The 16,554-nt window shown below is 31.9% G+C and overlaps 5 protein-coding genes across 5 annotated transcripts; 2 read left to right on the top strand and 3 right to left on the bottom strand.

The window, feature by feature from the left end:
• Window positions 1-336: 336 nt before the first annotated feature.
• Window positions 337-1,233, bottom strand: ISC10 (Isc10p; the record flags this gene model as incomplete). The annotated part of the gene is made up of 1 exon (XM_001642853.1): window positions 337-1,233. The coding sequence occupies one exon, from the start codon at window positions 1,231-1,233 to the stop codon at window positions 337-339; it is 897 nt and encodes a 298-aa protein (XP_001642903.1).
• Window positions 1,234-3,024: 1,791 nt separating this feature from the next.
• TRS85 (Trs85p) lies at window positions 3,025-5,052 on the top strand (the record flags this gene model as incomplete). The annotated part of the gene is made up of 1 exon (XM_001642852.1): window positions 3,025-5,052. One exon carries the CDS (start codon window positions 3,025-3,027, stop codon window positions 5,050-5,052), a length of 2,028 nt encoding a protein of 675 aa, XP_001642902.1.
• Window positions 5,053-5,236: 184 nt separating this feature from the next.
• RAX2 (Rax2p) lies at window positions 5,237-8,917 on the bottom strand (the record flags this gene model as incomplete). Its single annotated transcript, XM_001642851.1, has 1 exon — window positions 5,237-8,917. The coding sequence occupies one exon, from the start codon at window positions 8,915-8,917 to the stop codon at window positions 5,237-5,239; it is 3,681 nt and encodes a 1,226-aa protein (XP_001642901.1).
• Window positions 8,918-9,749: 832 nt separating this feature from the next.
• On the bottom strand, window positions 9,750-11,534 carry Kpol_392p9 (putative phosphotransferase; the record flags this gene model as incomplete). Its single annotated transcript, XM_001642850.1, has 1 exon — window positions 9,750-11,534. One exon carries the CDS (start codon window positions 11,532-11,534, stop codon window positions 9,750-9,752), a length of 1,785 nt encoding a protein of 594 aa, XP_001642900.1.
• Window positions 11,535-12,247: 713 nt separating this feature from the next.
• SMC4 (condensin subunit SMC4) lies at window positions 12,248-16,531 on the top strand (the record flags this gene model as incomplete). Its single annotated transcript, XM_001642849.1, has 1 exon — window positions 12,248-16,531. One exon carries the CDS (start codon window positions 12,248-12,250, stop codon window positions 16,529-16,531), a length of 4,284 nt encoding a protein of 1,427 aa, XP_001642899.1.
• Window positions 16,532-16,554: the final 23 nt, after the last annotated feature.

Here is a 16,554-nt window from a genome sequence, read left to right as displayed (position 1 = left end):
ATTTGCATATTTTACCAAACTAAAAACTAATATGAAGTTTTTAGATTCTAAAGTGAGGTATTTGACTTAATTCCTTACTATTCTATTTTATTTTAGATCATTATTACAATCTGACGCCATGTTATAAATATAATTTATTATCGTAATTTATCAGTAAAGTGCCCTTTTTTGTTTCAACTCATATTAAGGAAGCTTTATCTATATTAATACAAGTGCTCTGTTCTTGATTCAATTACCATAGTTTTCATTTTCATAAAATGGATTTGTTTAAAGTATATCGATAATAGTATAAATTGTATATATATTAGAAAGTTTATTAGGAATCAAAGTGAATCATTAAACTATTATGCTTCCATTTACATCAAATGAATTTTGATCCACTATGTCGCTGGAAGCCGTCTCTCCTTCACCATTTTCAAGTTCCTCATCATCTGAACTATTAGTTTGACTTTTTTCGTCAACAATATCGATACTTAAATCACTTTCATTAAAATGATAATCGCTATTTTGAACATTCAGGTTTATTAGATTTACAGTTTTATCTTTATAGTTTAGGCTAGCTGTCAATTCGTTTGATATATTGTAATGAAATCTATCTCTCTCGTCTTTGAGTTTATAATAACCTGTTCTATCTATTCCAAATAAGTAATATAATATTATATGTATGAACCTTAAAAAGCTTTTCAATTCTTGAAATTCTAATTCTCGTGGAAATACTGGTTTCTCATGTTTCATTTCATAATCAATCATTGAACTAACAATTGCGTATGGATCATCCAATTCTATCCTATTTTCGTAATCATAGCACTTATAAAATGGAACACAATCAAAAGTGCTTGATTCATCAAAATCTACAAAAACATTTGCAGATAATTCCATGGCAATTGAGTGGTCTAACATTTTGCACATTTTATCTCTTTCACTATGATAGAGAACACCATATAAAGATGGTGAATCAGGAATGAAATCATAATTAATTGTTCCCAAATCACCTATACACTTATCAAAATCTAACGTCCAATTTAATTTATTATCAGGGATCTTTTGTTGAGCTGCGACTTGTTTCAGAGATGACTCACTATCAATTGGTTCCTGATAATTTAGATCTCTTCTTTGAAATCCTCTATTAGTCTTTTGTAAGTTCAGTTTTAGACTTCTACTGGCATCAGCTTTGCCATGAAATATATTATACTGATTAAACTGAGCATTTTCATCGCAAACATTAATACCCATATTTGAATAACTGGTTATACTGAAATGATGACTACCCAGTTTGAACTAGAGTTTTGGGTACTTTTAAGACTTATAATCAAGAAATATCACCTCTAAGTTTATATCAAATAGGCAGGAAGTCTATTTTGTGAACTTTGGAAAACTAAATTCTATGTTTACTGACATGTAAAATGAAGTAATGACAAAATGTCGTTATCTATTTTAGGAACAAGTATAAAACATTATTAACAGATAAATAACAGTAATTAAATATATTTTAAAGTCATTTCCATTATTAAATGGCCTAACTCTGGGGAAGTCGCAACTTATGTCCCTGTCGCAATATAATTATCTTTAATGACACTTAAAGGGTAAATGTAGATGCCTGAATTACACCGGTTGACTCTTACACAATGAAGATATATAAAATTAAGATGAAATATAAAAGGTAAATATAAAAGTTCCAAGTGTTTAATAATTTCTAATAGAATAGTAATTTCGATTGTGTAGTTAACGTATATGTAAGTTTTTCAAGCATAAGGACAAGTCTTTCGATTTCATCTGACATAATAGTCACTTCGTGTTCAATATAAAAATTAAACCCAAGATATAAAATGATGGCCACACCTTGTTATCCATTATATTATTGACCAGGTTCACTGTTTGTAAGCTTGATCTAAATGTCTCTTTACTCTTTTTTGTTTTTGAGATAACCTTGATAAACCTATATGATCAACAAATATTAATAAAGTAATTATTCTTTGAAGTAACTATTCTTTGAAGAGATATTTAATATATTTAAGGGTTTATTTGTAACTTACAATATACATGGAAATATATCTCTTAACCTCTTACTACGAAGCTGTATTTATGATCAGTGTCTAAGCCAAGTACAAAAAGAAATGCCAGGTTTATACTATTTAAAGTTTCTAATATCGTTTGGCTTGTAAAATTGATATCTCAAGTTATACTTTTGCAATTTTATTATTTGTTCAATATAACATTGTATAGATAAAATAGTTTAACTCAATCCTGATCACTGTCATTAATTATGACCTGCTGACAGAAAATAAGAATGCTTTTACACTATAGTTCTTCGAAAATTTTTTTCTTCTTTAATAAAGAGGGTACTAACCAATAACCATTAATATCCAAATTTTAGATAGAAGGAGGCATTGACTTCATGTATCAAATCCAAATTATCTTCAGACGAATACACACACACACACACACACACACACACATATATATATATGTGTGTGTACCTATAAACAAATATACTACGTAACTTCTTCCAAAATGTGTCAATCAGCAAAAATTGAGATATATAAATAATAAATATAACAAAGCCTGGACAATATGCACCAATTCAAGAAGTCATAACGAGAAGATCTTAATATTCTGTAAAACATTTTTATCTCAGACTGACCTATTTAACTTATAATTCCAAAGTGAGCCTGTTATGTAACCATTATTTTTCTAGAAGAGTGGAAATAACCACTTCAATACCAAGCAAATTAACTGATTACAATCATATCTTCTTAATACTTCCATTGTAATCATCCTCATAAATTAGATTAACTGTCATTATTTATTTATACCATAGTTGGTAATGACTTTAAGATATGAAATTTTGATTTCCGGAAATAAAAGCAGTACTCGTAATTGAAATAATATTTGATCCATACAAGTTTTGACATATTTAATGATAAACTAGAAAGTTTATATAATAAGGAAGCTAGAGTTAGGGAAAAGACTAGTACTAGCTTGAAGACGTGTTCAGTTGCTGTTAAATTGACTGTGTGTGACGAGATGGCTTCCTTGCAGTTTTCTTATGAGAATTATATGAATTTGGTTTATCATTTAGATAGAGTAAATGAACCTGTCCCTCAAGATATCAGTAAAAGAATAGTCTCCAATGCAATCGCACCTGTGATAACGGTAATGTCCACTTCTGAACTTGATCAGCATGTCCAAGATAGCTATAATATCGATTCTTTATACTTGTTGATGAGATATTTTGGAGGATGTATTTCTGATAGAGACCAAGCAAACGAGTACGTAAAGAAGGCAAATGTTGAAAATACTGCACAAGAAGGGGTGAATGATCAAATTATAGAAGAACAAAGAAATTCAAATACTTTAGAACTTCCTAAATCGGAGAGATATTCAAGAAGTAGATCTAACAGTTTATTCCAAAGAGACTCGACACAATCGCATTATATTAGGTTTACCAAGCCCATAGAAGATTTGATAAATAGTAGAGATTCACATGATATGCTGTTTGATTATCATTCATTAGAAGTGTATTTGGAGAAGTGCTTGTCTTTAATTGATAAAAATACAAATGACGAAACAGATCATAAAGCATTGAAGATGTCTTTATTTCATAGATTCTTCTCTTCAGCTATTTCGTCTACAACATATTTATCTCCATACGAGTCCTTCAACCATCCTCTTATATCCCTGGTTGCCCTAGATATATCAAAGGGACAGAATTATGAAGATGCAAGGGATCTTCTAATTAAATTCAAAAACCAAAATAACGCAGTTGAAGAATTCCCACCTTTTATGAGTACGAATGATATACTACTAGTATTTTTATTATGTTATGATGGTGATTCAGAAGAACAAAAAGAAATATGCCAAGATGTAGTTAAGAAACTTAAGAAACAACTATTCGCAGAAAGTTTGATGCTACCATTATGGAATAAAAGCCATTCGGAAGACGTACAAGTTGAATTACACCAGCCTGCCATGTCCTCATTAGATGAAATGCTATATTTCTTTGAACGCCCTTCAGTTCATGAATTACCTTTAAATTTAATCAATACTATATATGATTTAATGGAAAAACTAGTTGTAGATTTAATGATACCATTTATGCAAAGGAAAATATCATTCTGGGAAGAAACCATATTGCAACCAAGAAAATCTCTATTCCATGGGAATAAGTTGTTCCGCAAATTTATGAATAGATCATCTAGTCAAACAGCTAATCAATACAATAATATAGTAAAGGATTCAAGGGGAAATGAATACTTTACATCTTCATCTCCAGAATTCTTATTAAGAAAATTGGCTGATTGGTCTATGATGATATCAGATTTTAAAACTGCATATTCTACATATGAAACATTGATATCGGATCTTGAAGCACACCCAAAATATCTGGCATCATGTTTGGAATGGTGTGCGATTAGTATTCTTATGGGAGCGCAGAACATTGTAACTGCCAAAATGATTAAAAATGATGTAAACCCACTTATTGAAAGATCATTAGATACTTATGAACAATGTTCAATATTAGCACAAAATTCACTAGAAAATGACGAATTATTATCTGAACCTGTAAGGTCATATGAAACTAGATGTATGCTCCTTACATCGGAACTATTCCTTTCCTTAAATGATACTTGGACCTCAACCCCATATGCTTTAAGTAATCTAGAAACTATATTAGCTGAATGCAAACTTGGTATATGCTCTCAAATTATGATTTGGGAAAGATTGAGTGACTGCTATAACATGAGAACTGATCCTAGAATTAGGCATAGAGTTGAAACTGTTACAAAAATCGAGAACAATGAGGGAGGACAACAACTTCAAACTGATGATATTGTTTCTAAAGGTTTGGCTAGGAAAAGGAAAGCAGCATTCTTCCGTCTGCTAGCTGCCAAGAAATGGGCTGAACAGAAACAATGGAGGCAGGTTAGTTGGTGTTTACGTGACGTCGAATATATCTATGACGATTTAAGCTTTTCAAAAAGACCAGAACTTATTTATCAAAAGCTTAAAGACGAGTTAAATGAAGAAAGACAAGGAAATAAAAAACAATAATATTTTATGCAAACATGTTTAATGACAAATCAAAAAAACAAAGAAAGATATTTCCAATCAGTAATCGAGAATAATATGAGAATATATGCATTAAAATAAAATGAAAAGGGCATTATATATCTGACAATATTTTTATATAATAATTTATATAATTTAGATAGAGGTTCATGCAATAATACAACTGTCAGATAAATTTCATTAACTTTTCGGGAGGTACTGTATCTAGCATCTCATGCTCATCTATACGAGGTTTAATACGAACATATTCTCCCTTGTCATCACTAAATATATATGCCATTGTAACACCAAATATACCTAAGATGGCAACAGTACCTATGGCTAATGCAAGGCCAATTAAAACAACATAACCACGGTGTATCTTACTTTCAATATTGCCATTCTTTAATGATGTCGAAGAGGTTGAACTGGACCTAGTAGTAGCTGAAGATGAAGAAGTAGAACTAATAGATATTGTAGAATTAGGATTTTGTAATACTACTTGGGACTCATACAGAAGTGAAATGTCTTTATTCATGAATAGACTGTTTTTACTTGTGTTCAATGATGAATAAGGTTGTGTGATGTAATAAGGGATCCAATTTTGAAAGTCATAAAACATAGCTTGAACAAAACCATAATCTTCACTATATAATTCACCAAAAACCAAAATGAGTTCATCATTTAAATTGTTTGAAGTGTTATTAGTCGATAACGAATTATTCAATTTGGACACAATTTGTACGTTTTTGATAGATGTTGACGAATTTGTATTTGGGATTTGATGATTACTCCAGGAATCGCCACGATAACTATATATTGTAGAACTGTCCCACGCAACAATTGTCCCATTATTATAATTAAAGGAATTTACCTTCTGTGAATCCGATAATAATGATTTAAATTCCTGGTTGTTTAAATCAATATACCCTAAACTTATTCCAGATTGATTCTCAAATCGATATGAACCAGATATTAAAAGACGGGAGTCATTGGCAAATTCTAATCCTGTTATTGTGCCATCGAATTTATTACTAAACGAGGACCATTGGTTATTTCCCAAGTTAAGCAAACATAGGTTCGAACAATTTGTATTGGGAGCTGTGAAATCACCACCAACCAACAACGAGGAATTCCTTCCAAATGAAACTATAGAATTAATTGAAGAATTCACATCAAAAGTTTCATTATATAGTAGATCCATAGTAGTAAAATTTAATACAAATAACTCGGCTCCTGAATCACCATTACTTAAGGAACTGCCAACAAACATTGTTTCATTATCAGAGTAATATGCAGATGAGACACTCCGAGGTAAATTCCAGTTACCTTGCAAACCATTGCTGAATAGAATATTACTATTTGAAGAGGAATCATACAAATATGCAGTCAATGAATCATTCAGATAGACACCAAGATACGGCTGAATCCCATTTCTTAATTGTAGTGACTGGGCAGTACCATTTCCAGTTAAGACTGCTGAATTATTTAGATTTGGAAACTCATTCCTAGTTATCAAACCAGAAAATAATGTATCTCCAAAATCATTTGAACCAGCTGACCATATAGATAATGATAGAGCAGATGTGTTAAAAATATAGCTGGAAGTTGAAGTGTTAAAAAAATATTCATTATTAAATGCTAATATCTCTGACTCACCAAATGTCAAATTAGAGAACGTGGCAATATTTGAATTTACATTACCAAAAGAATCAAAAGTACCATTGTATGACAAAGAGCTAACTATTCTATTCGAGATATTAAAATTCCCAAATAGTACCACACCACCTGCATAGGCCCCAGTGCCTGTCACTTCACCTCCTGTCTCAACAATTCTTGTTGAACGAATATTCGTATAGTTCGATAGAGAAAGTGCATAAACTCCTGCTATAGACCCCCCCAATAAGAGAGTTTCATTATACTCAACACCATACAATGAAACTGATGAGCTGAACCTGGAAACTGGAAATAGGTTTAATGAAGTATTATCAACTTTCAAAGTTGAATTGTTATTCGAAGAAGTAAAATTTGATAATTGGTATTGAAACATCCCATTCAATGGGACTTTTAATTCTTCTGTACTAGATGTGACGTTCCCTATAGTTTCGTCTAGTTCGATGTTTATTGGGACCAAATCTACATTGTCGGCTACAACAACAACAGGTGAATTCTCATCATTTATACCAGAATAATATTCTAGAGTTACTTTGGGTGCATAATCCAAAAAACCTTCAAATAATTGATCATATTTCATTTCATTGTTATTCTGATATATCAAGGTTGTTGAAATTAAGTCATTTGTTGCAGTATCCCATAGGGTCACATTGACAATTCCTCTAAAAGAACACGTCCCATCTCCAGTACAACCCGGTGTATATATGTTGACAGTATAATTACCAATACGATTTATACTGGGATAAAAATTTACCAGAGGGGATGGATCATCTCCTGGAGTATATTTTGTTGCAATATAGCTTTGTGAATTTAAACCTTGATACCAAATATTGTTTGACAAATAAGATGAGGGAATAACTGTATTTGGTGAATCGCAAGCAGGCTCATTTAAAGAATTATTGGCAAATATTGAGTAAGAATTCTGATATAATTGGAAACCTGAAAGACCAACATTATCACCATAAGAAGTCAATGCTATTACTTGGAGTGCCGTCACTGGAACCTGATTGACAAATGCAAATTCCTGATAGTCAGTAGACCATCCAATATTGGTTTTATTACCATTTATGAATGCAGATGTAGAAGCAGATGTTGTTGCATTTTCAGAACTGGCTTGCAAAGCGTTAGAGCTATACAAAGGACAAAATGCATCACAATATTTAACTTCAGATGTTAATGGATCAAGGTAGGTTAAGTTCATGATACCATTTGAAGGTGCAGTTACAATACGGAATGATGCAATTTGATCTTGTTCATATGGGGAATTAAATATTCGAATTTTTGAAAGCGATGCTTCAAATGCTAAATTACAAGTAATTTCTCCTGTTGTTCCTGCTGAAGACCATGCTTCATTTTGGCCATTGGGACATATAAATTGTGTAGAACTTTTCAAATCCCCTAATGAAGCCCAGCTTGCATATTTTAGTGAAATTTGTTGCTCCAATTCGAGATTTGTTTCAGTCGATGACGAAGAGGTTGAGTTTTGTTGGGTATAGGTAGTAATATTTGAAACCAATAAAGACTTATCATCGAGAGTACTGAAGTCACCAAAAAATAATAGATTATCTTCGTCCAACTTCAATATTGAATTAACAGTAGAATTTTTACCAAAACCTATAAATGGTAACATGTCTACATTTTTAGTAACTTTATTCCAACTAATAATAGAATTTGCCGTTTTGTTATTAGAAGTATAACTGAAGTTCCCACCAAAATATACTATATCTTTGTCAACTAAAATTGATTTTATATTTTGTAATTGATTATTAAAAAGTGGAATAATTGAAAGGTCTGATAAATTATATAATAATTGATTTTCAAGTTGGAATCCACCTAAGGTTCCTGATCCACTCAAAATAAACGCATCTTCATCTAGTGGTACTATTTGATCAATTTTTGTATTGTCGGACCCTTCGAGTAATTTTATTAATGTATCATTAGAGTAATAAATAAGCCCATGTGTATTTGAATTTGTATCTATAGATCCTGTAAAGTTTTGTTGACCTTGGTATTGATAAAATGTTAAACCTTCGATATTACTTAAAATTTGTATTTCATTATTTGTATTTCCAAAATTTATTTGTGGTATGTTCACTGTGTTTATTCCTAAACTGTCCTTGACATTAGTCAATTGAGATGCCTGCGATACACCAATAATTCCTAAACTTATCAGTCGTACAATCGTGGCCAACATGACAGTTTGATTGAATAGATCTGTGAAAAATATTCTGTATATGTATTAAAAAGTAGCTTAAGTTGCTAAAACAGAGAATCCCTTGCAAAAATAGAACTAACTAAATCAACACTTCTTGACAGAATCTTCTACCTTCTCAAATAATTTATATATATAGTCGAGTAAAGAAGTATTAAAATATATAAGTTGTTGCGTTTGAAAATACCTTATTTAATAACACTTCGACACTTTCGTGTTGCAATATTAGTAAATTAAACTTTCAATAGATTGGCCCTCTCTGTCTTTCTCCTTTAAAAAGTTTTTCAATAACACAAAATAGAAGTAATATTATAAGATATGTTTCCGTATCCTAGTCTTAGTTCTCGATCATTGATCATCCATCAACTTTATTCCTATTATAGTTAAAACTTTAATACGACATTCTATTTCTATTATTGGTTCTTGTCTTTTAATTTCGATTCGAATATTTAACGTGTAAATTTCCTAATTCGGTAAAATATCAACATCATCGATTTCATTAAATTCTCGAGATTTCGATTTCGAATTTGAAGAATGAAACTGAAAGCAATTGATTTTGTTCATTGCAATGATTGTTCGAGAGATGATGGGACAGGGGGTGGAAGTGTGATTGAGTGATTCGAACCCAATTGGATCGACAGGATCTTGTGCCTTCCTTTTATTGCTTCTGATTCAATAATAATACCTAATCTTGGCAAATAATTAAACATACCAATTGGGGAAAAGTATTTATATATATATATAGGCGTGTATGTGTAAAATATATATTAGAGAAAAAACACCTAAAAAACGATGATACAGGGATAAATATACATTACTCATTAAATGACGCTTCGATTTCATCAATTTGTCTTCTATATTTCCGTTGAGTTTCTGCCATATCAAGGAATATCTTGTATTTTGCATTAAGTAATACACGATCTGGATGATTGACAGCATTCGGGTTTATCACAGTTCCAGGTGGTGTCAATTTACACATTTTGTTCCATAATGTTTTACCGTGATCCCAATTCTTATTACCATCAAGATGCTTTATATTATATGCATCAACTGCAACTGCACCCAATATTGCCGAACCAAATATTACTGACGCATCAATATATCTTGGAATCACAACTGGAAGGCCAGTACAGTCTGCCAACAGTCTCATCAACAGTTGGTTTCTTGCTTGTCCACCAGACATATATATCTTCTTGATGGTATGGCCTGCTTTGACAAGTTCTGATATTATTTGTCTTGATTGTTGTGAAATAAATTCACATGCACTTAAATACATAATTGCTAAACTATCTATGGAGGTATCCATCGATTGTCCTATAATTGCAGCTCTCATCGACTCATCAGATATTGGTGACCTATTACCATGATAGTCTCCATATAGAAAAAAATGTTTACCCAAAGATATGATAGATCTAGCACTATTCTCCTTTTGCAACTCTGCTAGCCTATTATTCAAAAATTCAAAGGACCCAACAGAGTGTTTCTCACACTGTTCATGCAACTCTGGATAAGCTGGATGTGTGGTCAATATATGTTCAAGAAGAGCACCTGTACAACTTTGTCCACCTTCAGCACACCAAAAATTATGAGATAATACATCTCTATATGGTCCCCAGATTCCATTAACGAAAATCGGCTTTGATGATAGAGTAATATGGCACGTAGAAGTACCGGCAATCACTGCTAAATTTCCAATGGAACTATCCAATTTAGAACTAGCATCGTCATCGTTGTTGATGGTACCTATTTCTTCAACTTTAGCCGCTACTGTTCCGACCCAACCTGCATAAGCATCAATGATCCCCGATCCAACAATGCAGGTTGTTGGCAGACCTAATTCCTTAGCAGATATTTCACTCAAATGACCCACATATTCACCTACGCTACGAATATTATTTTCTAGTTGCTCGGAATGAATACTTCCACCAATTGCACTAAAATTATCACTTGAAAGCTCATCGAGATCAATCTTTGTGAAGAATTCCTTGGACCAGCCTATGTCCGAACCTTCAACCCCCAATGGTAATAAACCTTGTTTACAAACTGTGGATGAAAAAGATCGAACATCCTTATCAGTAGCTTTGTAAGTCAAATAATCTACCAAATCAAAGAACTTACAATTGCTGAATACACCATCAGCTAAGTTGTTCTTCAACCATTTTATCTTTGGAAGCTCCATTTCTACCGACATTTTACCACCAACGTACTTTAGACATTTATCACCAGTGGCATTGATTTCATCAGTCTCTTTGACAGCCCTATGATCCATCCATAAAATGATATTCCTGTTGTCATCTTCAAAATTAGGGCCAACACCTACTTCTTGTTGGGTTTCCTTATCGATCACAACCAAGGAACAAGTTGCATCAAAACCAATTCCCAAAACAGAACTAGGAATTATCTGCGACTCTTGTAAAACATAATTCACACACTCACAAATGCATTGCCAAATTTCCCTAGATGATTGAGTGATATAATTAGGTTTCAACTCTTCTTTAGTAATATCCTTTGATCTAAGGGATAAAATTTCCCCTTTATCATTAATGACACAGGCTCTAACTGAACCAGTACCCACATCAACACCAATATAATGATTCATAATAACGTTGATGTTCTTATATAACCCTACTCTTGGCAAACCAAAACATGCTTTCTATTAATACGTTTAACCATTATCAATCGTTCTTTTGTCAAATGATCTATTTTAAATATCGATCGATCTGAAACTTTTCAAAGCGTTTATGGCTTCCTCTTGATATGATCTACAAAAAATAGAGGAAGCAATGCTTGCCAGAATAGCTAACATTCAATACTTAATCAAAGAGACACACAATTGTACAGCCAAAAAGTTGTCCTCGTTACGTTACATTAAATTACAATTCAAGAAAGAAACTTAATCATATTTACAACATTTCTCACTTGCATGATCTCTCAATAAAACAAGATCTTACTATCCTAAAATAACCAAACAAAAACAATCCATACACCAATGCATCACATTACTCAAATACAATGTCATCTGGCACTTAGTTCACATCTACACTATGTATTCATCCAAATCTGTTGCTCATCTCTTATATCTAAACACTGCCTTTAAAATATTCATTTTTTTTTTTTTTTTTTTTTTCCATTTGAAGCTCGAAATATTTCAATGTTTACCTTTTTGATATATTGAAATATTTCATAATCAAAAAATGGAATAGCTTAAGATATAAATTGAAGAAATTAGTTTGATATAATAGTGATAGAAGAAGGTTCTCACATCTCATTAAGGGTTTAGGAAGAAAGTAGTTGTGCATAATAGTAATAGAAATGCCTAAGACTCCGTTGAGTAAACGTCCCAAACTTGTAGAGGCAAATTTGAATGCGAATGAGTTAGATCACAATGATGATGATCAGAGGTATAATAGGCAAGAAATCAAGGTATCTCCTACCACACAAGATGCGGCAGCTGTTTCGCATTTGAATTTTAAGTCTCAAACTCCAAAGAAGTTGATTTTACGTGATTATGACTCAATTGCAATTACACCAACCGCTGCAATGCCTCCCTCATCTTCATTACAGGCACCTAGTTTACATCCGCCAACTGAATCCTCATCGAGAGGACGTACAGCGAGAACGTATTCACAGTCACCTCCAAGATCACCTGCTAGGTCACCCGCTAGATCTCCAACTAGAAAGTTAGAATTGATTCAATTATCTCCAGTTAAAAATAGTAGGATAGCATTGCAAAAAATATATGAATCCAAGAATGAAAAACAAATCGAAAGATTATGCATAGATAAATTGGTTTTGCATGATTTCAAATCATATGCTGGTACTCAAGTTGTAGGTCCATTCCATTCAAGTTTTTCTGCCGTAGTTGGCCCAAATGGTTCAGGTAAATCTAATGTCATTGATTCAATGTTATTCGTATTTGGGTTTAGAGCTAGCAAAATGAGACAAGATCGATTGTCTGATTTGATTCATAAGTCTGAAAACTTCCCAGATCTAAAATCATGTTCTGTAGAGGTACATTTCGAATATGTGATCGATAAACCGGATGGGACCACAATTATTAATACTGTAAAGGAAAAACTTGTAATAACTAGGAAAGCTTTTAAGAACAACACATCGAAGTATTATATTAATGGAAAAGAAAGCAATTATACATCAGTAACTAAATTGTTAAAAGATGAAGGAATAGATTTAGATCATAATAGATTTTTAATTTTACAGGGTGAAGTTGAAAATATTGCTCAGATGAAACCAAAGGCAGAAAACGACGGTGACGATGGTTTATTAGAGTACTTAGAAGATATTATAGGTACCGCAAAATACAAGCCCTTGATTGAAAAAAAGTTCGAAGAAATAGAAGCATTGAATGAAATTTGTATTGAAAAAGAAAATAGATTTGAAATTGTAGATAGAGAAAAGGCTTCATTAGAGAGTGGTAAAGATGAAGCTCTAGAATTCCTCGAAAAGGAAAAAGAATTAACATTGGTAAAGTCCAAATTATACCAATATAAGCTATGGCAAGACAATAAGAAATTGAGCACAACTTTGGAAAAATTATCCAATATAAAGGAGGAATTTGAAGAAACTAAAAAAAAACATTCAACTACAGAAATTCAGATGAATGAGATTTCTAAGTCTTATCATGAAATGTTAAAAAATATAAAAGCGTCTCAAGAACAAGAAAAGAAATTAAATATTCAGAAAAGGAATTATGATACTGAAAGAGTCTCTTTAGAAGAACAAAGAAAAAATATTATGAAGAAGAAAAAGAAAATGGAGAAAGAACTTGAAGATTGTAACAAAACCATCTCTAATACTAAAATAAAGATCGAAGATTTGGGTAAAAATGAATCCGAATATGAAAGTCAACTCGATGAATTAAATGCACAATTACAAATTGAAAGGGGACTCCTAGAAGAGATAAAAATATCATTAAAGGATAAGACTATAGAATTTTCAGATGAAATTTCTCAACATGAAAAAGAACTCGAACCATGGAATTTACAGCTACAAGGAAAGAAATCCCAAATCCAGGTGAAAGAATCTGAAATATCATTAATTAAGGAAGGCAGAGTTAAACTTGAAAATGATATCGAGAACCTTAACAGTTTAATTTCTGTAAAAATTGAAGAAAAGATTTCAAGAGAAAAAGAAATTGGCTCTCTCAGAAATGAACTAAACAGAATAACGAAAGAAGTTTCTATCGGAGATACAGAATACACAAATGCTAAGGAAAAACTGCGGGAAATGAAAGCTGTTTTAAATCAACATAGACAAAAAGCAATTGATGCCAGAACTTCATTATCAGCAGAAGAAAACAAGAACCAAGTTTTAGCATCCTTATTCAGATTACAAAAGTCAGGTAGAATCTCCGGTTTTTATGGAAGACTCGGAGATCTTGGTGCAATTGACGACAGATATGATATAGCAATTTCAACAGCATGTCCTAGACTAAATGATTTAGTAGTTGAAACTGTTGAATGTGGACAACAGTGTATAGAATATCTAAGGAAAAACAAACTTGGCTATGCCAGATTTATTTTGTTAGAAAAACTAAGAAATTTTGATATGAATAAAATCAGCACTCCAAATAATGTACCAAGATTGTTCGATTTAGTAATTTCGTCTGATCCTAAGTTCTTGCCAGCATTCTATAGTGTGCTTAGAGACACTTTAGTTGTAAATAATTTAAAGGATGCTAATCGAGTTGCCTATGGTAACAAAAGATTCAGAGTAGTGACATTAAGTGGTGAATTGATTGATGTTTCAGGTACAATGAGCGGTGGTGGTACTCAGACTTCAAGAGGTTTAATGAAATTGACAAAGAGCGGTAACAGCGGGTTTAAATCATACACTATTGAAGATGTAGAAAAAATTGAAAAGGAATTGGCAGCAAGGGAGAAGAATTTTGAAATTGCTAATGAAACTTTTACCGAGATGGAAACTGAATTAAGAAGATTGAAAGATAGAAAACCAGATGTTGAACTTGAAATTTCAAAATTTGAACTGGAAATCACATCCTGGGTAACCGAACATGAATTAATGCAACAACAATTAAATGAAAAGCAGCAATCTCTGGATGAATGTATGTCTAATAATGAAGAATTATCAACAATGGAACATGAATTAGGAACTTTACAAAATGACTATAAGTCTTTACAATTAGAAACAAAATCAAAAAAGGATAGGATTAAATTTTTAAAAGATGAAATAATGAAAGTAGGTGGTATAAAACTTCAAGTTCAGAGTTCAAAAGTTGACTCGATTATTCAAAAGAAGGATATTTTAAATGGAAAACATAAGAAGGATAAGAATGATTTAAAGAAAGCAGAAACCGAATTAAAGAGGCTTTCAAAGAAACAATCTGAATGCAGTACCGACTTACTCACTTCTACGGATAAACTTGAAAATACAGACGGTCAATTGTCTAAAATATCAAAATCTTTATCTGAGACAGAGACTTTACTTCATGAATTAGAATTTTCTAGGGAAGAATCTTTACAAAACTCTGAAAATTTAAAGGATCAATTAAAGGAATTTGAAGAAAATCTCAACTCGTTTAAAGTTTTTCAGTTGGAACACCAAAACAAGGAGGAGAAGCTTAATAACTTATTAAATTTTATTAAGAAGGATATTAGAAGTACTGATTCTGAACTACAATCTCTAAAAATTAGAGATATCACACATACATTACAAGAGTTAGATAATGGAAATATTGATCAAGACGAAGAGGACGTATCGATGAAGGACAATGCTGTTAGTGTATCAGCAAACAATTCCTTAGGAAATTCTGAAAATATGGAGGGTGTTGAGATAGAAACTAATGAAAGTGATGTAAGTCCAGATGCTAATAATGATTTAGAAATGGAAATAGATGAAGATAATAATGAAATATCAAAGGGTATACCAAGAATTTCGGAAGATGAATTTAAGAATGTGGATGTGGAAGAACTAGAAGCTCAGAAACTTCAATTACAAGACTACATCGACACAGTTAATGTCAATATTGATGTTTTGGAGGAATATGCTAGGAGAGTGGCCGAATATAAAAGAAGAAAACTAGATCTAAACAATGCAGTTGATGAGAGGGAAAAAGTACGTGAATTATTAGATAAATTGAAGAAAACTCGTTTTGAAGAATTTATGCAAGGATTCGGCGTAATCTCAATAACATTAAAAGAAATGTATCAAATGATCACTATGGGTGGTAATGCAGAACTTGAACTAGTTGATAGTCTGGATCCATTCTCTGAAGGTGTTACTTTTAGCGTCATGCCTCCAAAAAAGAGTTGGCGTAACATTACAAATCTTTCTGGTGGTGAAAAAACATTAAGTTCATTGGCGCTTGTTTTTGCTTTACATAAATATAAGCCAACGCCTTTATATGTAATGGATGAAATAGATGCAGCTTTGGATTTTAGAAATGTATCTATTGTTGCTAATTATATCAAAGAAAGGACAAAGAATGCGCAATTTATTGTTATTTCTCTTCGTAATAACATGTTTGAATTGGCTGAACAATTGGTTGGTATTTATAAATCGAATAATCAAACAAAAAGTGCCACTTTGCAAAATAATGATATCATTAACAGAGATTAAATAATTTTATATATTGTTTATAA

Source organism: Vanderwaltozyma polyspora, genomic scaffold, assembly GCF_000150035.1.
Source record: "Vanderwaltozyma polyspora DSM 70294 KpolScaffold392 genomic scaffold, whole genome shotgun sequence".
NCBI lineage: Eukaryota > Fungi > Ascomycota > Saccharomycetes > Saccharomycetales > Saccharomycetaceae > Vanderwaltozyma > Vanderwaltozyma polyspora.
Note: the sequence above shows the minus strand (reverse complement) of the source record. Positions and strands in the feature narration are given on the sequence as shown.